Here is a 27,264-nt window from a genome sequence, read left to right on the forward strand (position 1 = left end):
TGGCTGGGAACAAGCCAAACAGAAGTGGTAAAAACCATACAGAGTGGAGAAGGCCATTTTTTCTTTGAACTCTGCAGACAAGGGTATCTGCCAGAAGCCCTTGGTTAAACCTAGTGCTCACTCCACTGTTCATGGTCGAGGAGCTCATCGACCTGGGGCATTGGTTAGGCATCATCCTGTGACACCTCATTTACCTTTCAGTAGTCGGCACAGAACTGTACAGAGTAGTCCTGTATTGATTGTCTGTTATATGTAGCACCATGGTCTTGGAGGAACGCTGTCTTGTTTCACTGTGTACTCTACCACTGCACATGTTTAAAATGACAATAAAGCCACTTGACTTGACTTGAGAACCAATTTTTCTTCTCCACAAGAAGTAATTAACTTTGATATAGAAGAAGGAAGCAATACAAGTACTTTATCTCCTGGTGAAAGATGCCTGAGTTTGTCCCCTCTGTTGTACAGATGCTCCTAACATTCCTGGGCCTGGAGAAAATTTCCCCTGTATTTAACTTGCAGCAGATGTTCGTGGAGGTCCCCATGCACACACCTAACCTCCACCCTCTCTGCCTCCAAAAAAGTTAAAGAAAAAAGTTGGGTTTGGTTGCGTCAAACTTTGGAAGAGAGCAGAACTCCAAAAGTTGATTCTGTTCATCTGGACGTAGCGTTTTGTGGGAGTAACATTTCGTCACTCATCCAAGTGACTTCTTCAGTCTCAGCTGACTGCAGGTTTCCCCATCCTTATAAACAGTACATTTGCATTATTAAGATTAAGGAACTGACCTCCCAGCCCATTGTTCCTTCAGTGGGCTGGTTTCAGTCATTATGCACATGTACTGTATGCACAAAACGCTACGTCCAGATGAACAGAATCAACTTTTGGGGATTTACTTACCTGGATGATTGAGCATGTATCAAGACGAAGAGAGCAGAAGTTGTAATGTGCATGAGTGTGTATGTATGTGTGTTGGTGTTTTTCCTCACAGTTGTACATCAAGCAGCACCCGCTTGTCCTCGCCAACATGTATCCTCCAGCTGCAGTCCTCTCCTTCTCCATACCATTCTGGCCAGTTTGGAGACAAAATTAACCCTCCTGGACCCGACAAATCACCTCCACACTGTGCTGCAGAGGATAGGTGGAGGACATATGGCAGAAGAAAATGTGAGAGTTCCTGTTTTGAGAACTAGAATTACTAAACAACTGTCTTTTCTGTCTATGTATTTTTTAGTCATATATAATTCACGTCCAGGAATGAACACACACACACACACACACACACACACACACACACACACACACACACACACACACACACACACACACACACACAATTAAAATTGCTTAAAATCTAAAGATTACATTTTATAAGTTTTTCATGATCTGCTCCGAGACTAAGCTCATTATTTTAATGTTTTCTTTTGTAATTAGGTTCAGTGCAGTAAGTGGTCAAAGCAGATTTTGATTCAAGAATTGAAATCATATGTGGCAGAAAACAAAGTGTGTTAGCCTGGGTTACAAGTCAAATGGATAAAAAATACCACCTCTAGTTATTGTAATAATATCCGAATAACAAATTTATTATTTTTACACCTACTCATGAATAGGTGGATAAAACAGGTCGAAATAAGGTTATGTAGTTAAGGAATTCTGTTGAATCTGACGTGAAAGGTATTTTGACAGAACCCTCAAAAATAGAACATTTATGGTCTTATCCTAATCTGTCATGAAGCCTCCTCTCTTCACTTTCTGCCTTCATTTTTACCTTTGCACAGAGGCTCAGTGTCATTCCAGTATGGATCTCTGGCACTGATGCATTCAATCACAGGGGGACCTTGCTCTAAGGAGTGGCCTGGATCACAAGTAAACTGAACCACTGTTCCAACTCCATACAGAGGGTCGGAGGTGGTGAAGTTTCCATTCTGAAGATATGGCTCGTAACAGTGGCCGCGTTCAAAAGCTGAAAGAGAAAATAGAAAGCTCTGTAAAATGAATACCAAAATGTTTATGCTTTTTTGAATGTGATTTTTCCTAACACATCGCCTCCAATTTACAATAACTAAATGTCAAATGATGTATAGTTTTTGCATTTATTATCTGTTAAACCACACATTTATAATAAATTGTATAGAGATTATTCTTTGGTTGTTTTCTTCTCTTCATTGATACTGACAAACATTTTGAAGGGTATTTTTTCCATCCTCTGGCTATTTGAGACTGCCAAAAACAACTAACATGCTGGCTAATATAATGATTAAGAACCTGCTTGCTTCCTGGCAATCTATTAAAAATCTGATTAACAGTCCATCTGCAAAAATAAACACTGGTCTTTTTACCAGTGGTCTTCTGTTTGCTTACATAATTATGCATTAATTACAAATATAATTGTTTGAACTGCTCTCCAAGAATGTAGTTCATGTTTAATTTTTGTGCCCAACTAGATCTACAGTGGCTTCTGCACCTTCATAGCGGATATTGAATCCTGTGTTGTGGTTGGGCTGATCCGTGATGAATTGGATTCTTACAGCTGGACCTTCGCTGATCACTCCTTCAAAGGGTATCTGACCCCCCCGACCTGAATCAAACAGCACCACAGAGCCAGCGTCCAGCCCACTCCACAACACCAACCTAAGGCGACACAGAGATGGTGTTAATGAATGGATTAGTGGTGTGTGATAATACAAAATTTAGTACCAATTGAATACAGTGCCAGTACTGCTGATATCAAGAACAGGTATCTGATCATTTTTATTGTTGTACATCTCTTTAAAGTAATTCCCTGTGTGTCTCTTTGTATCTTTTGTGGTAATTACTGATAATTACCAGCGGTAATTGTTTAGTTTGAGATCTTTCTGCAACTCTGTGCGGTCTTTTCTGGTTTTAGTCATTTTGCATCTGACCCTTAGGGCCTTTGGAGCTGTACCTGATATGCCTATTCAGATATTCATCCATACAATATGGTTGCTTTTACCTGTCAGTTGGTCCCAAGGCCAGTCTCTCCAGGTGGAGATGCAGCCTCTGGTCTTTGGGTGCTTCAAGGGACCAGGAGCAGGAGCGATCCAAGGTGGCATTAGGGCCATGGTGGGGAGATGGGGAGAGCACTCGTCCCACTGTAGCATTCTTCACTGTTCCCCCACAAAGAGCTGAAGAGCAGAACACTCAATTTGAATTTGTTAGTGGAGTATCTTTCACAAAAAGTGAAATGAAGTATCCTTTTTGCTACAGAATTTTAAGAAAAACTGTAAAGAAACCGTTCTATACACACTCACCCCTGCACACAGGTTCCTTATCACTCCAAACTGGCAAGGAGGCATTAAGGCAGGTAAGCACTGGTTCCCCACGCAAGTGGTAACCCATGTGGCAGTGAAAGCGCGCATTCCCTCCAGGGAGCAGGTCCAGTACAGATACATCTCCGAAATGAGGTCTCTTTGGCAGGGAGCAACTCAGCCTGAAGACTACACAAGGATAGAGGAATGTGAAGTAAGTGAGTACTATTACAATAACATTAGGTTAGTTTAGACCAGTACACAGCAAAATCTCCAGTGTTAAATTAACACTAGAGTGTCTATATGGGTCCACTCCTCTGAGTGTTAAATACAACACTGTTGAGTGTTAAATTAACACTTTTGACAGTGTTATATGTTTAAAAGTAACCTAGTCAGTTTTGAAGATTAACAATGGCTAACACTGAGCAGTGCTGATTTTGTAACGCTGGAAAATAACTCAAAATGTTAGAAATATTCCAGTGTTAGAAAATCAGCACTGCTCAGTGTTAGTCTTTGTTAGCGAGTCACAGCTTGAGGGCAGCAAAAAAAATTTTGTTTTGTACCTGCGGGCCGTGGGGCATCATAAGTTATTAATTGAAGACACCAGGGACTACTGTTATCCATGAAAATCTCAGTTACAATACAGCTTCCCATCGCTTGATGGGAGTTGTTTAATCAGCCTAAATAAGCAAGCAGAAGAAGACCCCGTTTGCAGTTAGCAAAAGATATGGAGAAGCTCTTAAAATGCAAAAATGAAGATGAAAGTGGCAAGCCCACCTCCCAAAAGGCAAAATGTTTGTACAAGTATAACTCTGACTTCCTGAAGTATGGGTTTGTGAATGGAGGAAACGAGGCAGACCCAATGTGTGGAGTGTGGACTAATGCTATCCAACGAAGCACTGAAGCCTTTGAAATTAAAATGCAATCTCGAAACCAAACATCCCACACTCGCAAGAAATATTAAAAGGAGCTGCTAATGCAGAAACGGTGTGTTGTGTCACTGACTGGTAACTCTAATTGTGTTTTAAAAGCTACCTCGTATCCAGACTTGTGGCACAGAGTAAAAATTCTTTCACTATAGCGGAGGAGTTGATTTTGCCTGCCGCTGTACATATGTGCCATGACATGATCAGAGAGGCTGCTGCAAAGAAGCTACTGACCCTCCTACTCTCAAACGACACTATGAGCCACCGTATCACAGACATAGACTTAGATACGGCATCAGCTTCTGGAAAGAATAAAAAGTAGTCCATTTTTCTCTTTGCAACTAGACGAGTCCACTGATGTCACGAATGGTGCATTGCTGCAGATTTTTGTTCGTTATCGCTGGGACAGCAGTTTGCATGAAGACATGCGGTTTTGTGGAGAGCTACCAGCACGAGCCATGGCTCAGGAATGTTTCCACTGCATTGACAACTATTTCACTGAGAACGACCTGGACTGGCAGAAATGTGTTGGGGTGTGCATTGATGGTGCAGCTTCAATGACTGGCAGGCATCATTAGGCAGATCTTTGATAGTGCACCAGAAGCTAAATGGACCCACTGTTTTCTCCACAGTGAAAGCCTTGCAGCAAAAAAGATGTCACCAGAGTTCCACGAGGTGATGGATGTAAGTCTAAAAACTATCGATTTCATTAAAAATAACTCCAGATGTTTTGCCAAGCTTTGTGAGGACATGGAAGCAGATCATGTCCATCTGCTGCTACCACAGTGAGGAGAGATGGCTTTCAAGAGGAAGTGTTTGTTTGAACTGAGGAATAAGGTCTCTTCTTTTCTCATGGGGAAAAAAATCTCCTCTTGCACATCATTAAGCTAAACTTGCTTATCTCTGTCACATTTTTTTCACTGCTGAACGAGTTGAACATCTCACTTGAAGAGAGAAACAGCAACATGTTTTTTGTTGCAGACAAAGTTGAAGCTTTACAAGAGGAAACAGGAAAAGAGAAGGACATGTTTCCACTTTTGTGACCCTGTCTGTCAGCACCTTTCACAACTGACAGAGATATTCGATGAATATTTCCCTGAGGATCCCAGAGAAGGACACATGTGGATTTTGGACCCATTTTCTGCGGATCCCGCTGAAAATGATGTTGCATTGCCCTCACATCTGCAGTCCCAGCTTCTGGAAGTTTCCACCGACAGCACTTTAAAGTTGGGGCAAACTGGACCTGGGCTTCTTCTGAATTGCTGTCTCAAAAGGAGTACCCATGTCTGGCACTGAGAGCTCTGAAACTCTTTCTCCCATTCACAACAACATATCTGTGTGAATCAGGATTTTCCATCGTGGCCTCAACCAAGACCATAGCCCGACTCTGAGAATGAGCCTTTCCCCCATTCCACCCAGACTGGACCTGGATTTGTGTCTCAGAGGCTCAAGTGTCTCATTAAGAGGTGAACATAAAAGGGGAGTTGCAGTTTACCAAAAAAATGTTGTGACTGTTGTTGTTCATTTGTCTCAAATATAAAGACTAACTTCTGGTTCTGCCAATGAAAAAAAGTTTACTGCTGAAGCAACTTTCATATTCACTCACAGATTATAAGGCTATATTTTCATTTGTAGTTTATTTAAATTTTATAAGCTTATTCATTTATTATTTAGAAAATATTTTGAGTATATTTATTTTATCACCACATTATTTATCCAATTTTTCCTTTTTTTCTTGTCTCTTTTGCTGTAGTAAAATTGAATTATTAATCATTTTTGTGTTATTAAGCCTGACTTGAGCCTTTCAATTTCTACTTGCAGTTTGATTTGTTCCATGAATAGTTAACCTTTTTGGCATTTTGTTGTATCTGCAGGTTCAGATTTGATTTAGTTATTAAATATAAATCAAACAAAAAGAAACTTTAATCTTTTCAATACATTGTTAATATCTGAATGGGCCCTGGGTTTTTTTTGTAGCGGAAAAGTTGGGCCCAGAGGTAAAAAAGGTTAAGAACCCCTGGACTACACTATGCAATCACTTAAACACTGGAATCCAAAGTATAATCAAATAAACATAATATAGATATATAAATAATATATAAATATCTTATTTGAATTATTAATGGAGAAAAAGCAAGAAACAGAGACTGGTGGGTGAGCTCCAATCACTCCTATCAGCAGAGAGAGAGCAGGTCACTGTGCTGTAAAATCATTTAAATATCTCAATAAAACACCACCTCTGCTTTCAAGGAGAAAATAAAACAAGCAGGAGTTTTCAGTTCTGACATCGTCTGTTTTAAAAAAAAATTTTTTTTACTTTCAACAGAGAATGTAATTTGCAGCATTTCGTGACTTAATCCTCAATTCAATCCATTACTCGCATACTGGGTTGCCATAAAGAATACATTAATACCATGAAAACACATTCATTAATCACAGGCAATCTATTTCTTAACAATTTTAATGACAGATGTATTTTTCCTTTCCTATTTTTATTCCCACTGACACTCCTCTTGTGAATATCTAAACAACAACAGGAGTTATGCAGGTTCACTATGACCACATCACCACAGTAAAACGCCATGCCAGTGTTACAAGATAAAAATTCAGGAAAGTTTTGCCATAGTTCAGAGGCTCCTCAGCAGAGGATGATTTAAAGATGTGCACGTCAGGTCATCTACTGATTGGAAGGTTAGTGGTTCAATTCCTGGCTCCCCTAGTCTGCATGCCAAGTATCCTTGGGCAAGATACTAACCCCAAGTTGCTCTCTGATGCAGCCACCAGAGTGTGAATGTTAACTAGGAAGCAGTGAAAAGCATAGAACAAAGTGCTTGTGTGAATAGCCACGTGTGGCATGCTGTATAAAGCGCTTTGAGTGCTCTGGGGGAGTAGAAAAGTGTTATATAAGAATCTATTTAAATATATGTTTTTCAGTCAATTTAAAATCAAACCTAATACTATGCCAGCTTTTAGTATTTTCATGACATGAATGCCCAAAAAATTTAAAAGCCATCCAAACACATCCAGAGTTTCAAGGCTGCGAGCAAAAACAGCCAGAAAAACCCCAGCTGCAAATCAGTGTGGTTATTATAGTAAACCCTGCAATCTTTTCTTTGCATATATTTTACTTTAGAAATTGATTGATTGTGACCAACACAAATATTACCAGATGTAGAATTTTGTTGAAGCACACTCACTGATCACTACTGTCTTTTACAGTCTCATTATTTTTCTTTCCTTGTTTGTGAGAGGATTTCTTCAAAACATCTGCTGATTACAATTACTGACAGTCCGGTATAATAACTAGCTTTGTTTGGAACTGTGCATGGCTCTTCTGGATCATTGTTTCACAGAAGAGCATTATCAAGATGTGGTGATAGCCAAATTGGCCAGAAGATATCACTGTGGAGATGGATGTTAGATTGTTTCGAAGCCTTGAAAAGAAAACATTGCTAGAGAGGAAACAATGACGACATTAAAGAGAACACAGGGAGACACAGATAAGATATACACAGGAGATTAGGGTTGCTTAGAAACACTTCGGTGACACAGCTGAACACAGTCTGACTGAGGAGACAGTGGAAGCAAAATCAAACATAATACACATAACACAGGAGCCTATCAAAATAAAACGCTTGACACTTGTACTGGGGAGAAACAGACATAGAGACATGACAGACAAGGAAGACAAAGGAGATAGGAGATGAACATAGGAACATGAAGGGAGAAAACACAGGGACAGGACTACAAGCACAGACAGCCATGAAGACGGAACACAGAGAGAAAAGACAGGCATGGGAGTGAACAAACGTAACAAAGCAAGAACCAGAAACTAGGACAAGGAAGCTCAGATGCACTAGAAAATACAAAACGTAAGACTAATGAATACAGAAAACAAAACCAGTATATGAAAATCTCTTAAATTCAAAAGACACAGCAAGCAAACTCGTTGACTAGCTTAAGTGAACATTACTGTTTGCTAAAGGTACGCAGCCCATGGCCACAGTATTTTTTCAGCCTCTCATACATCCCAGACTGATAACATCTCAATTTTTACCAGGAAAAAGTAAAACGAATAAAATTAAATAAATATTTTCTTCATACATGCTGTCCTACACGGCTACTATCATGGTTGCTAGGCTACAGAAGCAGCGCTACAGACTCCACCATCCAATTTACCAGGTCCTCACTTCCAGTCATCGCAGCCTTCGACGGTCAATGCAATCCCATCAAATCAGCTGACCTCAATGCCAGCTTGAATCAGCATATGATCGGCTGATATCCTTCTAAACATCACATTGTCAAATCTCATACAAGAAGTGCCATTTAGGTGCCTTTATGCTCCTCCCAGTAGCTGCACATCTACAAAATACTTTGAAACCCACCTGACCCACAGCTCCTCCTTTTATGATGTTTCTGACTTCATCTGAACCAATCTGTTGTCACTTGTTCTATGCTGGGGTCTTGCTGGTGGTTTCCACCTCTAGCTTTCAATGAATGAACCTTAAAGATTAGGAAGGTCACAGAAGCCGGCAGTCTATGCCATAGAGAACATAGAGAAAGGGGCCCGTCAGCTTGAACAGTGGGAGGGATCGCTGAAGTCCCAGTGGTAGAGTATAGTCCACTTCAAGGTGACCAGCCACTAATACACTACATGTAGACTGGGAGTCCCGCCTGAAGGCCCACCACCCAAAGGAGGCACCCTAGGGATCAGGTGTATTATGTTTCTTGTGGCATATTATGGTGATCCAGGGTACGGGCCCTGGCAGTCAAATCCCCGGCTACTGAGGCTGACTTATTAGGATATAGACATCGCCTCTGGTGTGGAAGGAGCCTGAGGTAGTGTGTGAGGTTGAAAGACACTGACTTGATAACTGGGGGAATAAACAGCTGTTCTCTATAATTGAGGGACTGGTGAAAACATTTAAAACAATTTCTAGATATTTGTTTCCTGTATTTGCAGAGGTATCTCCAACATATACTACAAAACAGCTGCATACAGGGAACCACTCACTGATGTTCTGCAGGACACGACCTAACGGGTAAAGGCAGAAAAATAAATGGAACCATGGACAACTTTAATAATGCAGCTTATTTAAATAAAAGGTTTGAAGAACTAAGAAAAGTTATATATTCATAACGTGTGTAAAGTATTTTATAAGGATGTCATGTTTCTGTATCATTTCTTTCCTGTTAGACTCACTTAACCTAACATCAGCCCGTTTAGTCCTCTGATATCTTCAACATGTTAAGTAAATTATACTGCACAGTTTTCTCATTCAATAAAGGAATATTTACTGCATCAGTAAAATTTTTCCATTTTATCGGAAACATCCATCCATCCATTCGCTTCCGCTTATCCTTTTCAGGGTCGCGGAGCAGACCACAGCTGGGATAGGCTCCAGCGCCCCGCTGGAGCCTATCCCAGCTGTCATAGGGCGAAAGGCGGGGTACACCCTGGACAGGTCGCCAGTCTGTCGCAGGGCTAACACACAGGGACAGACAATCATTCACACTCACATTCACACCTAGTGGCAATTTGGATTATCCAATTAACCTATCCCCACAAGCTGCATGTCTTTGGACGGTGGGAGGAAGCCGGAGTACCCGGAGAGAACCCACGCAAACACGGGGAGAACATGCAAACTCCACACAGAAAGACCCCGGCCTGATGGTGGAATTGAACTCAGGACCTTCTTGCTGTGAGGCAACAGTGCTAACCACCGTGCCACCGTGTTGGTGGAAAGCATATATAGTAAAATATCAACTATGTAAATCCTGCTACGTTTGTGCCATCAAAATGAAATGAGATTAGTCTCATGAGCTACAGTAGCAAACTAGCTAGCAAAACTTAGCATCATTGTTGGCTAAAGGGACTCATGGCTGTGGTGTTTTCACAAATACATTGCACCCAAATGAAACAACGCATTTTTCTCTGATAAAAGTTAAATAACATTAAATACAAATTTTCTGTATTTCTGTCAAACATGCTGTCAAATCATAGCCGTAGCTGCTCATGGTGTGATTGCTAGGCAACAGAAACCGCATGTCGTAGGCTAGACCTTCCAATGTAGGCCAGTCTATAGGCCTATGGTCTGTAGTCCAATCCTTTGAAGGATGCAGCCATCATGTTCTCTGTATTTGTTGTTTAGTTATGTCCATGTCTCATCTCTAGTTCCCTATCACCATGTCAAGTCCATGTGTCTTAGTCTGCCTATTTCCTATTTTATTTTGACAGTCTTGTGGTCCATGTTCAGTGTGTTTAGTTTCACTTCCCCTGTGGCGTCATGTCATTGAACAAAGTGCACTTTAACATTGAAACATTGCCCCCATTAAAATAAATAAATAAAATAAAAAAAATTTCTGAGGCTTGAATTCTGAAAGACATCCTTCCCAGTCTCTATAGTTAGTTTTAAATAAACATAACACACTTGTCGGTCTTCTTTAAGATACCAGCTGGCTAGCACCTCACGTAATACATGGGCTATATTTTCACTAGTGTGAAAATACAGTCTCTAGACTGAAGACTTTCAGTTCAAAGTCTTCGGTGAGGAAGTGCAATGTGAAACTCATATATGGTTCCGTTGTACGACTTGACCATAGGTCTGTAGTGCTTGCGTAGTTTTCAGCTTGGCTCAGTTCAAACATGACGGTCTTGCGCCATGTTTCGTACATTTGTAGAATGGCGACATGAGAAAAGTAGTTTCGTGAGGGGATCTCCGGTCTGTCATGGTCCTGGGCCATGTGGGCCCAGTATTCTCAGTTCCTTGTATTTTTGTATTTCGTTCCTTATTTAGGTCATGTTTCCTGAGTTGTCCTGTTATGTTGTTCCTTATTTGACTTCCCCTTGTGACTCTTATCCCCTGTGTGCCCCTCTATGTATCTGTGAGCCCTCATCTCCCCTCGTGTTTCATTTCCATGTTTCCCCAGCCCACTATGCCCGTGCTCTCTCTCTCCTCCTGTTTGCACCTCTGTGTACTTCCTGTTTTACTTTGACAGTCTCCCGTCAGTGTTGTTTACTCCTGCCATGTCTTGTTATGTTTATCTGTGTCAGCTGTGTTCCCATGTGTGGCCACTTCCCCTGATCATCCCTCTTGTGTATTTAGTCTCTGTGTTTCATGTAGTCTGTGTCGCGTCGTCTGTGTTTCCACCCTCTATGTTTCCATGCCCGGTCTATTGCATTCTTAGTCATAGCTTTACCTTAGTTATTCCCAGTTTAGGTTTCTGTTTAGCCACGCTATCCCTGCTGTATTTGTATACCTTGTCATCAGCCACAATAAAAGGCTCGCTTTTGTTTAAAGTTCACTCCCGTCTGCTCACCTGTGTTCGCACCTGGGTCCACCATACACACCACCGCACGGTCTGTCACAGCGGACCGTGACAGTACGACGCGACCATGCCGGACCCAGCGACACAAAGACTGGAGATTGTCCGGACAGTGGAGTCGCTATGCGACAAGTGGCTGCACTGTTCCAGTGAGGAGGAACGGGAGGAGTTCGCCCGCCAGGTAGGGGTGTGCGTGTCTGTGTTCCCCTGGTTATGGGAGACGCTGCACCCCCTCGTCAGCGACCTTCTCGTCTCCGCTCTCCGACTCCGTCCGCAGCAGCAGCGGCCCGGTGGGCGTGCACCTTCACCAGAGCCGTGCCATTGCACCGTTGCCCCGCCGCCTCATGAGCCAGTGGCGGTCAGAGTCGGAACGGTGAGGCTCACCACGGACACACCATTGGCTCACACTTCATCAGCTTCCGCATCTTCGCCACCGCCTGCCTGCACGGAGATGCCCGAGGCTGTTGACTTCGGTGAGGAGGAGCGGCAGCAGGTGTTGCGAGCGTATCGGGAGGATGAGCTACGCTGGAAGCCCTGGCTTATCTCCGAGGAGGAGCTTCCGCCAGCCGCCCCGCCTCGGACCGGCCGCCCGTCCTCGCTGCCTCGATCGGACTACTCTTCTCCCGCTTCCTTTCTGGCGCGGATGTGGTCGGAAGACGAGGAGCCAGTCGCCACAGAAAACCAAGTTCCATCCGCGTCCACTTCAAGACGGAAGTGGCGTTCACGTCGCCGTCGCTCATCGCTACGGCATGTCTTGCCCTCCACTGAGCGACACGAGGAGGCTGTGGAGGTAATGGATTTCGACCTCGAGGAGCGGCAGAGCGCCGCATGCGCGCAACTGGAGGAGGAGCTACGGGGGAAGCCAGGGCTCGCTCCTCACTACGGTGAGATTTTCCGCGGGACACGCCTGGCCTTTGGGGGCCCCCGGAGTTGCCAGGAGCTCCCGCCTGACGCTCCGCCAACACTCGCCTCCTCAGCCTCTGCGTCACCGCAGGAGGCTCCACTTTCCACGTTAACGGGGCCCACGGCCAAGAAAAAACGGCGTTCGCGTCGTCACCGCATCACCCGATGCTCGGAGGTGAGTGAACCTGTTCTGTCAAGCCAAGTTTCCTCTGAGCGGGCGGCATGTGAAGTAACTACAGACTTAGCCGGTGATATGGCTAGCAATGAGCTATTCACCAAGCCACAGGCTAGGGACAGTCCTTCTCAGCCGATCATGACTGCTTCACTCAATCCTGCAGGGACCACAAAATCTACACATAGACTGAAAGAGACTTCCACTGATTCTCAGGGTAATAGTGTGAGTAGTGGGGTGAAGGTGTTTCCTTTTGTGTCTTTTACCATGTCTGAGGTTCCATCCAAGTCTGAGCTATCTGTTTCTGAGCCTGACCTCAAGAACTGTGTTTTCTCAACTCCGGGGCCCTCTGAAGCCACAGTAAGCAAGGATATTGCAGAGTTGGCAAATCATGGATTAAAGTGTAACATGACTAGTGATCCTGTTTTCCCTGCTACTCTTGTGTTTAATGAACTGAAAACGGTGAACGCCGATCATGAACTCACTCTAACCTGTCAAGATGAAAACATAAATGCTGATCATGGTAACCTGGACTGTGTAACGTCACAATATGAATTCTGTCTTCCTGAAGGTCATACACAGGGTGATTCTGAACTGTTTTGCTCCAGCACCAGTACCTCCACTCAGGAGATGGAGGCTGAGATCAGGGTTAATGTGACACCGTTTTCTCCTGTCTCTGTGAACTCATCACTGGATAAGATTTTAGCCTCGAACAATGTTGTAACCACTCACTCTCAGCCTGAAGTGTCACCTGCTTCAGTTAATGGTTTACGTACCGTTTTGCCTGTATCTGTCTCTCCACTCAATATAGTCATCACTCTGACGCCACAGATCACTGCGGGTGCAGGTTCCAACAAACACATCCATCCAACACACCACAGTCATGCTACCACGGTGACATTGGTTAGGTCCATACCTGTGTATTTACTGTTTTTTCAGGAGTTAGCTCCTGATGATCTAAGCCTTGTTTTTGTGGATCGAGTGGCAATTCTTGTTTTCCGTATGGTTGAACCAGCTCCTCTGAGCCGCACACTACCATCGGTTAAGTCCAACCAGCTTATGTTGGCCTCTCCTAGGATTACTGAGACTGGGCCAGTAACCTGCGAGCCACCTTGGACTGATGCAGACTCTGGGAACCTAATGATTGCTGGCTCTGAACTGGTGGTCCCTACCACTGTTCACTTCACGGTTTTTCATGCCAAGATGTTAAGCCCTATAGACTGTTTTCTACCTGTTTTCTCTCTCTCTGGGTTTGTGCCTCAGCAGCCTGTGTTTCCTCAGCTCCTAGTCCAGCCAGGGGCCTACATAACTGTTTGTCCTGCATCTGCTGTTGGACTCCCAGGTGTGCCTATCCGGCACCCTGCGGCGACACCACCGCTTCACGTCACGTTAGCTGGAGGGTCCGAGGGGCCCGTCCAGCCACCCGTCTCCGCTGGAGGGTCCGAGGGGCCCGTTCAGCCACCCGTCTCCGCTGGGGGGTCCGAGGGGCCCGTTCAGCCACCCGTATCCGCTGGAGGGTCCGAGGGGCCCGTTCAGCCTCCTGTCTCCGCTGGAGGGTCCGACGGGCCCGTTCAGCCTCATGCCTCGTCAGCTGGAGGGCCCGAGGAGCCCATCCAGCCTCCTGTCTCCGCTGGAGGGTCCGAGGGGCCCGTTCAGCCTCCTGTCTCCGCTGGAGGGTCCGAGGGGCCCGTTCAGCCTCCTGTCTCCGCTGGAGGGTCCGAGGGGCCCGTTCAGCCTCATGCCTCGTCAGCTGGAGGGCCCGAGGAGCCTGTCCAGCCGCCACCTGCGGCCGCCTCGTCGTCGCCTGGTCCTGCTTCAGCCTGTGCTTCGTCTGGTCCAGCTTCATCCGAGTCTTCGTCCTCGCCTGGTCCAGCCTCCGCCTGTGCTTCTGCTACGCCTGGTCCGGCCTGTGCTTCTGCTACGCCTGGGCCAGCCTCCGCTTCAGCGTCGCCTGGGCCAGCCTCTGCTTCAGCGTCGCCTGGTCCTGTGCCCTCCAAGCCTCGGCCGGTACGCCTGACACTTGGGAGCCGCCGCTGCCTTCCGCGCGGCCGGCCCCCTGAACTGCTCCGTCTCCTTCGTCGCCGCCGCTGCCTTCCGCGCGGTCGGCCCCCTGAACTGCTCCGTCGTCTCCTTCGCCGCCGCCGCTGCCTTCCGCACGGCCGGCCTCCGGACCGGCTCTGTCACCTGTGCCACCCGCCTGGTCGGCCCCCCGACCGTGTGACCCGTGAACTCTTGTGCCTGTGGGCTCTGGGTCGGCCCCCTGAACTGTATTTGGACTGTGGTCATGTGCTCCTGTGTTTTCTATTGTTTGTTTTGTTTCCCGTTCTGGTCCCTCCGTCCTGGTCCCCCGCCTCCCGCCCTGGGTGGGTTGTTTTCTGTTTTTGTTTTGTTTCTCGCGTTTGGGCTGTCGGGAGCCAGCCCTTTAGGGGGGGGGTGATGTCATGGTCCTGGGCCATGTGGGCCCAGTATTCTCAGTTCCTTGTATTTTTGTATTTCGTTCCTTATTTAGGTCATGTTTCCTGAGTTGTCCTGTTATGTTGTTCCTTATTTGACTTCCCCTTGTGACTCTTATCCCCTGTGTGCCCCTCTATGTATCTGTGAGCCCTCATCTCCCCTCGTGTTTCATTTCCATGTTTCCCCAGCCCACTATGCCCGTGCTCTCTCTCTCCTCCTGTTTGCACCTCTGTGTACTTCCTGTTTTACTTTGACAGTCTCCCGTCAGTGTTGTTTACTCCTGCCATGTCTTGTTATGTTTATCTGTGTCAGCTGTGTTCCCATGTGTGGCCACTTCCCCTGATCATCCCTCTTGTGTATTTAGTCTCTGTGTTTCATGTAGTCTGTGTCGCGTCGTCTGTGTTTCCACCCTCTATGTTTCCATGCCCGGTCTATTGCATTCTTAGTCATAGCTTTACCTTAGTTATTCCCAGTTTAGGTTTCTGTTTAGCCACGCTATCCCTGCTGTATTTGTATACCTTGTCATCAGCCACAATAAAAGGCTCGCTTTTGTTTAAAGTTCACTCCCGTCTGCTCACCTGTGTTCGCACCTGGGTCCACCATACACACCACCGCACGGTCTGTCACAGCGGACCGTGACACGGTCCACTTTATGTATCAAACTGGTGAAGCCCTCTCTGCTAACCGTATTTACAGGCATCATGTCTTTAGCCAAAAAATGTGTAATGGCCTCTGTTATTTCCTTGTACCGCTTCGACGTTTTCTCATAAGCAGTTCCACTTCAAAAACTCTGATACAGAGACAGCTATTGGACTGCTGTGCTCTTTGTCTTAACATTAGAAACCTTTGTTTGGCTAGCCCTATCTTTCTGAAACTCTTCAAACAGTTCTCTGTGGTTGTATTGAAGATGATGGTGGAGATTAGTCGTGTTTCCTCTGGTGGTTGCCACGAGTGTTCGGCAAGTTTTGCAGAGTACCTGTGTTTGGAGAACGTCGTCTTTATCAAATCCAAAGTACCTCCAAACAAGCGAGGTACTATTTTTTTTTTTTTTTAGCCACAAGTTCATAGTAGCATTCTCGTCATGCGTCTCGCTCTCAGCCGTTACAACTCTGACTCGTTGCTGCAGCGTTGTTCGCTCACCACCTACGTAGGAGGCGGGCCTCTAATCCATTTGATTGGTTAATGCCGTGAAGGGCTCTATTCGACTGGTCAAACGTGTAAAGGGGTTTCTTTGATTGGTAAATTCTTTAAAGCGCGTGTGTAAACATTTTAAGGTACCCAATTATCGCAGTTTACACCATCTTTTGCGATGGGCCCATCGCACAGGCTGATATCGTGATGACAATAAATTTTAGGTCAGATCTTGTTCTAATGGTCTTGCCTTAATCATTCATAACTCTGGTTTTGCGCATTATAGTAACATGACTGTCTAACTGATACTTGAAAACTATTACTGAACATCACTAACAGTTGCTATTGCAGTCTTGCTGAGAGAAAATTTAATGTTTAAAGAATCAAAAGGTACACTGTATGATTACTTTGCATATGACTATTTCCACAGGCACTATTCACTTCAAGGATTTTCATGTTAATTCTGAGAATAATTTTTCCCCTCTGCTCCTGCCAAAGGAGGGTAATTGCACATGTCTAATTCATATAATTAAATTAGAAATGTGCATTAGACGATAGTTTCTGGTGTCTTTAGCTTCATGTCTCAGAACAGAATCACTAGTAACCAGAGTTTGATCCCTGGTGGGTGTGTTGCAGAGTGGGGAAAAACTGCACCGGTTACAGTGGGCTGGCAAGCTACGAGTATTTATGAATGCAAAGCCGGGTCTCCAATTTAGTGATCCTAGCCTCCAAAGCTGCCAATAGGCTACATTTATTACCAGTAACATTATTGCTAAAGAAGGCTGAGGATTAATTAAACATCTGACACAATGAGCAGGAAAGTTCAGGAGGGACAGGTGAAGAATCCATGCTGGTAGCAAGTCAGCTATAAGCTAAGCTAGCGAATCCCTAAAGACACAGTGACGGAATACTGTAAATATAATTAGAGAGCGAATCAACAGAGTGTGCTTTTGATGAAGCACATATACATTAGGTTATAAAATAAGAGGTTATATATACGTTTTTAATTAAAGTGGCTATACCGACAAGCTACACATAAAAACCACTGTGTGCTGGAACAGAAACAGGAAATAATACTCTACTGCAGCGACAGCAAACACCAAATAACAGTACCACCCATGAATCTCAGGTTGTAGTTTATAATATAACTCATATCTCAGTGTTTCTCTACTGAATGAAGAGAAGGATTCTGCTGATGCAGAAAAATATCAGTGAGCAACATGATCTGGACTATAAACAAGGTAACAAACAAACTCAAACCTTAAGGTAACAAACACAGTGTGTGACACACTGAAAGGAACAGCTCAGCTGCATCTGTAAAAAGCAGCTGCATCAGTCAACTGGAACTGAAAACATTTAACTATGTGGATCAAAATACACAGGACTTGGAATATTAAATAAATCCAGACAACATCCTCTTCTCGTCTATCAATAACAACTGCTGCTACTATACAAATGAAGAGTATAATCCGAGGATTAAAACTGAGAATAAATTAACAATTATCCACATTAACTGTAGAAGTCTATATGCTAATTTTAATCATATCAAAGAATACCTTAACCAGTTTGCCCATGCATTCAGTGTCATTGCCTGATCGGAAACTTGGATTAACATGGAAAACGGAAAAGACTTTGAACTGGAAGGTTATGAAGTCACATTTATAACTCTGTGAAACAAAGGTGGGGGAGAAGAGGCCTTGTATGTGGGAAAATCCTTGAAATTTAATGTGGTGGATTGTATAACAGTTGAAATTTTTAAAGAAAAAAGAAAAAATGTAATCATTAGCTGTATATACAGAGCTCCAGGTAGTAGTATTGAGACCTTTAAAGACTTGATAGAAGAAACATCTACCGAAATAGCTCACAATAAACTTTTCATTTGTGGAGATCTCAATATTGATTTGCTAAACCCAAATAAACAAAATCACAGAGGAATTTATTAACACGATGTCCTATATGAACCTATTCCCCAAAATTACTAGACCTACCAGGATCACATCACATTATGCAACTCTGATAGGAAACATTTTAACAAATGACATTGAAAATAAGACGGTGATCATCTTCCAATTTTTACAGTCCACGATAGGAATTACAAGATTCATAAAGTGGACAGATAAAAAGAGTACAGACGAGTAAGAACAGAAGAAAGAATAAATGCATTTAAAAAAGCTTTAATGAAACAGGGTGAAATATATCAGAAACAAGACGTTAATGGTGCGTATGATGAATTCCTTAGAATATTTACATTATTGTATAATAATTGTTATTGTATAAAACTGTCCAATAAAGCAATATGGTAGGAAACATAAATTATATACTGTCCATGGATAACAAAAGGTCTGCAACATGCATGGAGAAAGAAGAATGCACTATACAGAGATTTCTTAAAAAAAGAGAAATGAAGATGCTGAAATTAGAAAGATAAGATAAAAGATATTAAAATAAGTTAATCAATATACTAGGGATGTAAGAAAATATCGATACAACGAAATATCGCGATATTTCACGCAATGATACTGAATCGATATTTAAAATCAGTGTTATCGATTTTTTTAATTGAAAAATGACATGCATTTACTGTTTATTTCTTTTGTATGTTGGAATTCAAACTCCGGCCACTGGTTTGCAGTTTTCACCGCCTTTACTATGACGTAAAAACGAGGTCTCGCGATAACTGTAGAAGCGTCTAGTTTGCCAAAAGAACGAAGTAGAACAGTCAGTGGACGTGTGTGATGCTAGCTAACTGATGACTGAAGAGGAGAGGATACAGCCGGCCCCCGCAGCTTTCAAAGCTGATGTGTGGACTCATTTTGGATTTAGGACAAAAGAAGGAAGTAAAGACTATGACAAGAGCTATGCAGTCTGTAAAATCTGCACCGCCAGAGTCAAATATTCGGGTAACACCACAAATTTACGAACACACGTGTCTAGACACCATAGCGACGTAGCGTCAAATGCTAATTTTAAAACGAAACGAGGCGATCCCTCTCAACGGACAATTGAAGAAGTTAACTTTTCGAAACTACCAGCAACTTCAACTCGTGCAACAAAAATAACGCAGTCAGTACTTGTTTTTATTTGCAAAGACATGCGCCCTCTGAGTGTTGTGGAGAATAAAGGATTTCGTAATATGATTAAAACGCTGGAGCCCCGTTACACCGTTCCTTCTCGACAACACATCACGGACATCGCTCTGCCAAAGCTGTACCAAGAAGTCAAAGCGACAGTGCTGGACTCTCTCAGCTCGGCTGAGACAGTTGCTCTGACATGCGACGCTTGGACTTCGAGAGCCACTGAATCGTACGTAACTGTTACAGCACATCACATAACGGACCAGTGGAACCTTCAGTCTCATGTACTACAAACCCGAGCCATGCATGACAGTCACACAGGTGAGCACATTGCAGCGTTACTAACTGACGCTGTGGCTGAATGGGGATTGAACGCAAAGGACCTTGTTGTTGTTACCGATAATGCACCAAACATGGCTCTCGCGGCTAGACTTGCAGGCATAACGCACATACAATGTTTTGCACACAGTCTGAATCTCGCCTCACAGAAAGCACTGAAAATACAATCCGTGGTGCGACTTCTCGGGAGGATCCGACGTGTAACAGCCTTTTTCAGGCGCAGCACCACAGCCAGCAACCAGTTGAAGCAGAAACAGCGCCTCCTTCAGCTACCAGCTCACAGATTGATCACGGACATAATTACGAGATGGAACAGCTCCTATGATATGATAGAACGATTTTTAGAACAGCAACCAGCCATCTGTGCAGCTCTGCTTTCTGCAGAAGTTAGGAAGAGTGAAAAAGAAATTTTCACATTAAGTGAGTCTGACATCACATGTGCAGAAGAAGTTGTCAGGGCACTCAAGCCTATGAAGGACGCCACCCTGGTGATGTCAGAGGAGAGTATGCCAACCCTGTCCATCATTGCTCCTCTTCATGCCAAGCTTGTGATGGGTGCACAAGAAAGTGTTGATGATACACCGACAGTAAGGGACATTAAGACTGCCATAGCAGAAGATCTGGGAAAGAGATATGTAAATGAGAGGGAGACACTATGGATGGCATCAACTGTTGATCCTCGGTTTAAGGACCTGCCCTTCCTGTCTGAAGCAGAGACCAGTGAGACCTATTCCAGACTGTTGGACACTGTGGTGACTGTGATAAAGAAGGAAGAAAATGTAAGTAAATAAATTAATTTATTTGGAAAAATTCAACTGAAGTTATAAGCAAGTGAATAAAGTAAAAAGCAAAAAAAAATGCATATTGATGACATTTGTCATCAAATATTAGTGAAAAACAGGGTGAATCTTGGATTTGAATTTTGACTTTCTGACATTAATACTATTTGAATTTAATGTTTTTCAGCAGCAAAAGAATGAGGAGACTGACAAACAGGTGGAGGAAGAGAATGCCACAGAGGAGGCTCATCACCCACATATCAAAGACAACTTTGACTCCATCCCTCGGCCACCCCTAAAAAGACAGAGGACCTCATGTGCATTGGTGGACTTGCTCGGAGCTACGTTTGCCTCTACTAGTGACAATACTGCACCAAAATCAGAACATGATGTTGCTGCAGCTGAGATCAAGAGGTATAGAGATGAGACCCCTTTGCCTCTCACAGGAAATCCTCTCAGTTGGTGGAAGGACCATGAACAGGAATACCCTCAGCTATCCAAAGTAGCAAGGAGTTTCCTATGCATTCCTGGAACAAGTGTCTCTGCAGAGAGAGTTTTCTCCTCTGCAGGAGACATAGTAAATGCACAGAGAAGTGTCCTGAGAGCTGACCATGTCGATCAGCTTGTATTCCTGCACAAAAATCTGGAAATTGAAAAATAAACACTGAGAAAACACTACACATGTAAAATCTCTGATATGAGAATGTTTGACATTTTGGTTGAGTCTCATAAGCACTTTTATTTAGATGAGTAAATTCCTTTTTTCAGGTTGTACTAAAAGTGTTCCATTGATGGACACTGCAGAGCTGTACTTTATTTTATTAACACTTAATTGTAATAGCACTTTACATTTTTTGTTAATGTTTACTTGGATGGATTCTTCAAGCAATTTCATTTTTGATTTATATTTGTTTATGTTAAGGACACATAAAAAGTACTTTGTTTTGATGCTCCATAGAGCAGTTTTTGGATAAGTATTTTACAATCATAGTACTTAGAAAGACTTCAGTGTTACATGTTTACGTTTTTCATGTTAAATACTTGATATTTCAGTAAAGTAGTTTTTGTTTGTTTATTTGACATGACTTCTAATAAGGCAGATGTTAATTTCTCCATTCATTTTGAACTTAGAGAGTGTTTTTGTTTCAGATGTTTCATGTCAAGCATTAAACAGTTTGGACTGTTTACTGTGAGTTTTCCTAATTAAATTGAGTCCTACTAAACACAAATATCTGTCTGGCTTTCAGTATTTCAATATATCGTATCGTCTACCCTGTATTATGATACATATTGTATCGCCAGATTCTTGCCAATACACACCCCTACAATATACTAAGATATAGTAAAAAGAAATACTATAAGAGGCAATTAGATGGATAATATTAAAAGATTATGGGAAATACTGAACAGTGTTATAAAATGTAGGGCTAGACTACAGTACATAGTGTAACTTATCAGTACAGATGTATGTAAATGGTGCATGACATTCACATATCTAGCTGCAGAGCCATAACAGATGGTGCCAAGAACCAGCTAATTAAAACATCCAAGGGTGCAACATAGTTTCTCATACTGAGAACCCAATGACTTAAGAAATCAAGTAGTCATGGGCATTTGAAAAATCCTAATTATAACAAGCCATGTAAGCTGTGTGAGACAATATTCCTTGTCTCTTTATGTTGTGTGTGTGTTTTTTTAACCTTGATAACACTTCAGCACTATTCTTCTGTCTAGCGGTAATATAAAAAGAGTAAATGGCTGTAATTAATGGAGAAAGTGGATCGTAGTACTTGGATGCTTCTTCCTTTGGAATAATTACCATATTTATTAATGGATGACACAGCACACATATACACACAGAAACATACACAACAAGGGGACTCTTTATACAAACTCCCATATCCCATATAGTGTCATAATGAGATGAGAGCCAATTAATCAGGGCTCTAATCAGCGAATTAACATGACAGATTCAATCACCATGCAAACTGATTAGGTGAGATGGTTTATGATTCTGTAATTAGCATGTGTATAAAGTGTAAACAGCCCCTTAGGCCCTAATGAAAGTACTATTTATTGAATTTCTATAACCTGTTAATATAAATGAATATTCATGTTTTAGTCATGGCATAAACTGAGTTTTGTACACTCTTTTCAGTAAGTGTGTAAATGAGTGGTGTGTAGACTTACTTTGATAGTGCAGCTGGAAGATACCCATGCTTCCCTCCAGTCCAGAGCAGTAGTAGACAGAGAGAGTGTTAGTGGGACTGCGGATCACCTGACCTTCAACAAGCAGTGTATGGTTGGCCAAGACCAGCAAAGAACCGTGTTCATCAACACCTGTGATAGACAGTTGTTCTCCATCTGAAAGGTTCACGCTCTTCACCTGGAAACAAACACATTAAAAAAATGCATGTTTAACACATCTTGTAGGAAAACTTGAATACATACAGTATTAATGTTTAGATTGCACTCCATCAGGAAGTACTTGGTCATCTGAAGTAAAACAGAGCTCCCTTCAAGTCTCTCACAGTCTGAGGAAACTGTTTTTTCTAACACCAGCAGTGAAGGAGTGCATCAAGATAGACAGCAGTCCCACAGCAAGAGAAAGAGGAATGTGTAATTAATGTGATAATAAAGAGAGATGGCGGGATGTTATTAGGAAGGGAGAGAATTAAGGATTCAAATGACTACTTGTATCTGACTACTTCTATCCTTCAAGCTCAGGTCCTCTACCAGAGGCCTGGGAGCTTGAGGAGAAGATACTGCACAGAGATGTCAGATGTTGTTCCTGCTGGAGCCACTTGCCTAGCTTGGGACTCACTGCACCAAGTGCACCACTGGGACCATCGTTACCTTCACCCTCCACATCTTCTCAAGGTCTTCTCTGAGCCCTTGGTACTTCTCTAGCTTCTCCTGTTCCTTCTTCTAGATGTTGCTGTGGTTCAGTATTGCTACGTCTACCACAGTCATCTTCCTCTGCTTGTCTACCACTACTATGTCCGGTTGGTTAGCCACCTCCATTTTGTCAGTCTGAATCTGGAAATCCCACAGGATCTTACCTCAGTCATTCTCGACCACCCTGGGGACATCTCCCATTTTGACCTTAGGACTTCCAGTCCATACTCAGCACAGATGTTTCTGTATACTATGCCAGACACTTTGTTGTACCGTTCCATGTGTGCCTTGCCTGCTAGCATCTAGTCTTGCAGTCTGAGACAGAGCAGTCAGCCGAGTAGCTGGTGTTTTGCACCTCTGGTATTCTTGCCTATTCCGTTATGTGCCCTGCTCATGTATTGAGCCATGTGCCTGTTCATCTTGGCCACTATGATGGCTGAGAGGAGCTTCCATTTGGTACTGAGGCAGGTGTTTGGCCGGTAGTTGGATGGGACTGGTCCCTTATGGGGGTCCTTGGGGATTAGGACACTCCAGCCATTCTGGGTGTCTCTCATCAACTAGCAGCGGGTTTGTTTGTGCTGCCAGATGCTCGTGGAATACATTCAGCTTCTTCAGCCAGTAGGCATGAATCATGTCGGGGCCTGGTGCTCTCCAACTCTTCATACTGGAGACCCTTTCTTGGATGTCTCCCACTGCTATTTAAAATGGACCTGTTCAGGGAGGTTGCTGTGGTCTGTTCTTAGACCCAGCATTGCTGTTATGGATTGCGTCCTTCTGCCACACGCTCTTCCAGTATTGCTCCGTCTCCAACCTTGGTGGTGTTGTGCTCATATTGTTCCCCTGCCACTGAGAGTACACGTTTGCTGGTTCTTTGGAGAACAGCTGGCTTATTTCCTGCCTTTTATCTCTCTGGTGTATCTCTTCAAGCGGCTGTCCAAGGCTGTGAGTGTTTGCTTGGCAGTTTCCAAGACCTCAGGTATGGACAGCTTGTTATACTTCTTAGGCACCTTCATCACTGAACCTTTCTGTACTGATCACTGAGGGTACTTCACGTAGTCTTGGTATCCGGCTATATATCTTTCAGGTCAGTTCTTCTCGCACTCATCGACCCTTCTTTCATCACACTTGGGGCTTGGTAACCTATCTCAGGTGGGGGTGTTATATCTTCAACCAGGATGACAGGTCAGAGTGGTTGGATATGTGTTGTACCTCGTCAATCTCTACACATGAGTGGAATCCCTTCTTCCGAATGTTGAAACACTGAGCTACTAGTTGTTTAACTAACTTTGAACATAGCAATAAATTCGAAAATTCCTTGCTAACCACAGTTAAAACTAAATAAAGAAAAAACAACAACTTATTCTATAAAGGATTCAACTGGGAACATTATTCATGATCCACAACAAATAAATAAATCTTTTAAATACTTTTACAAAGCTTTATACTCGTCACAGATTAATCCATATTGAAGACATTGAAGAGTTGATCTAAATCTAAATGTATCTAAATCTAAATCTATCAAAACTAAAGGACAAACAGATTGTCTCTTGATTCATCTCTTTCAATATCTAAATTTCACAAAACCCTACAACATCTCTCAAACAATAAAGCCCTAGGGCTAGATGGTGGTCTATGCTAGCAACCACTTTTTTCAGAATGGTAACTCAAATCCAGAATGTTTACAGATCATCTCCAAACAATAACACTGCCATCATTAGTCCATTTCTTAAACCAAGGATCCCATACTCCCATCCAGATACCACCCAATCGCAGTCATAAATGTAGGGATTAGAAAAAAATCACCCTATTCATAATACATCCTGATCAAACAGGTTTAATCAAGAGTAGATGCATATACTTAGGCAAGATATTAACCCCATTCGCTCTCCGATGCATCCATCTGAGTATTAATGTGTTTGAATGTTAGTTAGGAAGCACTAAAAAGCTTAGCAGAAAGTTTTTGTGTGAATGGGTGTGATTGGGTGAATGTGGCATGTTGTATAGCGCACTTTGAGTAGTCCGGAAGAGTAGAAAAAGACTATATAAGAATCAGTCCATTTACCATTTAGACCACAGGTGTCGAACTCCAGGCCTCGAGGGCCGGTGTCCTGCAGGTTTTAGATGTGTCCTTGATCCAACACAGCTGATTTAAATGGTTAAAAACCTCCTCAACATTCTTTTGAAGTTCTCCAGAGGCCTGGTAATGAACTAATCATTTGATTCAGGTGTGTTGACCCAGGGTGATATCGAAAACCTGAAGGACACCGGCCCTTGAGGCCTGGAGTTCAACACCCCTGATTTAACCTTTGTTCCTACGGTCTACCATGATTTGGCAAAAATTTTTAGCAAGGATTTAGCTCTCTTTATCCCACCTCATCATCCTTACAACTGCGGGATAGATTTGCTCCCAGGTGTTCCACTTCCCACTAGTCCGTTATACAGTCTCTCTCCAGCCTTCAGCCTTTGGTTCAGCCTAATCTCTCAAAGTCTTTCATGGTAGGAGTGGATGCTTTGGATTCAGGGGTTGGGGCTGTTATTGCAGACCTCTGAGGGTAAGCTTCGTCCCTGTGCATTCTTTTCTCAGTGCCTCTTTCAGATTGAAAGAAACTCTGAGTGACCGTGAACTGCTAGTCAACAAACGCATTACACTGGCTGGATGGAACATCCATTGGTCGTTTGGACCGACCACAAGAACCTGACGTACCTGCACGCAGCCAAGAGCCTAAACTCTTGCGAGGTCAGGTGGGTTCTGTTTTTCATACGATTTAATCCGACTATCACATAAAAGCCCGGGTCCTGAAAAGTGACTCCATTAACTCTAGCTCACCAGGTGAATCCGTCTTTGTCAGTCATTGTATACGATAAGTGTACTTACCTTTGTGTCATGTTTTGTTAGGAAACCCAAGAGAGCTGAGCTCTTTTTGTAAATTGAACTGAGATGAGTTTGTGTTTGTTGCCACCGACCACAGGAAGGATTCAGTACATGGGAACTGGGAGGTCATCACGGAAGAAATCACACACTATGGATTGTTTGCAATACATGGTTTTTATTTGTTTATTTGTTTTGTAAATGTAAATAAACACACTGTCGCCAACTCTAAAGTTCCTGTGTTTGGGTCCTGCTTTCTGAAACCCAACATTTTACTTCCTACAAACCATCAATGTGTCTTTTAGACCCCATCCCTATAAGACTCCTCAAAGAAGTCAACGTTAAATATGATCAACCAATCTCTAATAATTGGCTGCGTATCTGACTTCAACCTGGCAGTAGTTAAACTGTTACTTACCATCTCTTGCCCAATTGTCCTAGCTAATTATAGGCCAATCTCCAACCTTCCTTTCATCTCAAAAAAAGTTGAAAGCATTGTCAAACAGCTAACCGATTATCTGCAGAGGAAGGGCTTATTTGAAGAGTATCAGTCAGGTTTTAGAGTTCATCACAGTACAGAAGCAGCTTTGGTGAAGGTTACAAATGATCTTATGGCCTCTGACATTAGACCAGCGGTCGGCAACCCTGGGCACTCGTGCCAGCTGTGGCATGTGAAGGGTTAACTGATGGCACGCCCATAGCTGGACTGGCTATGGTCGTCCAGCTATGGTGATTTTTTGTTTTTACCGGCCAATGGTTTTTGTTGCTGTTGTTGTTGTTTTTGTAATGGTATAAACAATGAGAGGTGGTGGATTGGCCAGATGCTGGCCGATGTGTAAAAATAACTCAGTTGTTTGGTGGTGGCTATTGCGGAGCTTCCACAGAGGCCAGCAGGTGGATGAGGCGTACTAGCTAGCATGACGGAGTTTCTAAACAGCTGGGTGGGTGCTATGATGTTACTGATAGTGAACTTTATTTTATTCATAAGGTTAGTTAGTAAGCTTAGTTGCCAACCGTCCCGTAAAAAACGTAATCGTCTCGTATTCAGAGAAAATATTACGCGTTTCATATTAATAATAATAATGATAATGGATTGCATTTATATAGCGCTTTTCGAGACCCTCAAAGA

General features: G+C 43.2%; 1 protein-coding gene and 1 long non-coding RNA gene across 4 annotated transcripts in view; one reads left to right on the top strand and one right to left on the bottom strand.

Annotated features, from left to right (window-relative positions):
• The window catches only part of sez6l (seizure related 6 homolog (mouse)-like), a 109,050-nt gene that overhangs the window by 27,246 nt on the left and 54,540 nt on the right, over positions 1-27,264 (bottom strand). For all 3 annotated transcript variants that reach the window (XM_026172826.2, XM_026172827.2, XM_026172825.2), the window contains exons 4-9: positions 22,559-22,754; positions 3,268-3,453; positions 2,970-3,141; positions 2,460-2,626; positions 1,764-1,958; positions 985-1,123 (exon numbers count right to left, since the gene is read on the bottom strand). In XM_026172826.2, coding sequence (XP_026028611.1) covers positions 985-1,123; positions 1,764-1,958; positions 2,460-2,626; positions 2,970-3,141; positions 3,268-3,453; positions 22,559-22,754 — 1,055 coding nt within the window. The remainder of the gene's footprint in view (positions 1-984; positions 1,124-1,763; positions 1,959-2,459; positions 2,627-2,969; positions 3,142-3,267; positions 3,454-22,558; positions 22,755-27,264) is intronic.
• On the top strand, positions 19,106-21,553 carry LOC113012343 (uncharacterized). Its single transcript, XR_013909930.1, has 2 exons — positions 19,106-20,368; positions 20,556-21,553. It is a non-coding gene; the product is annotated as an uncharacterized LOC113012343 (long non-coding RNA).

This window comes from Astatotilapia calliptera, chromosome 7 (genome assembly GCF_964374335.1).
Source record: "Astatotilapia calliptera chromosome 7, fAstCal68.1, whole genome shotgun sequence".
Lineage (NCBI taxonomy): Eukaryota > Metazoa > Chordata > Actinopteri > Cichliformes > Cichlidae > Astatotilapia > Astatotilapia calliptera.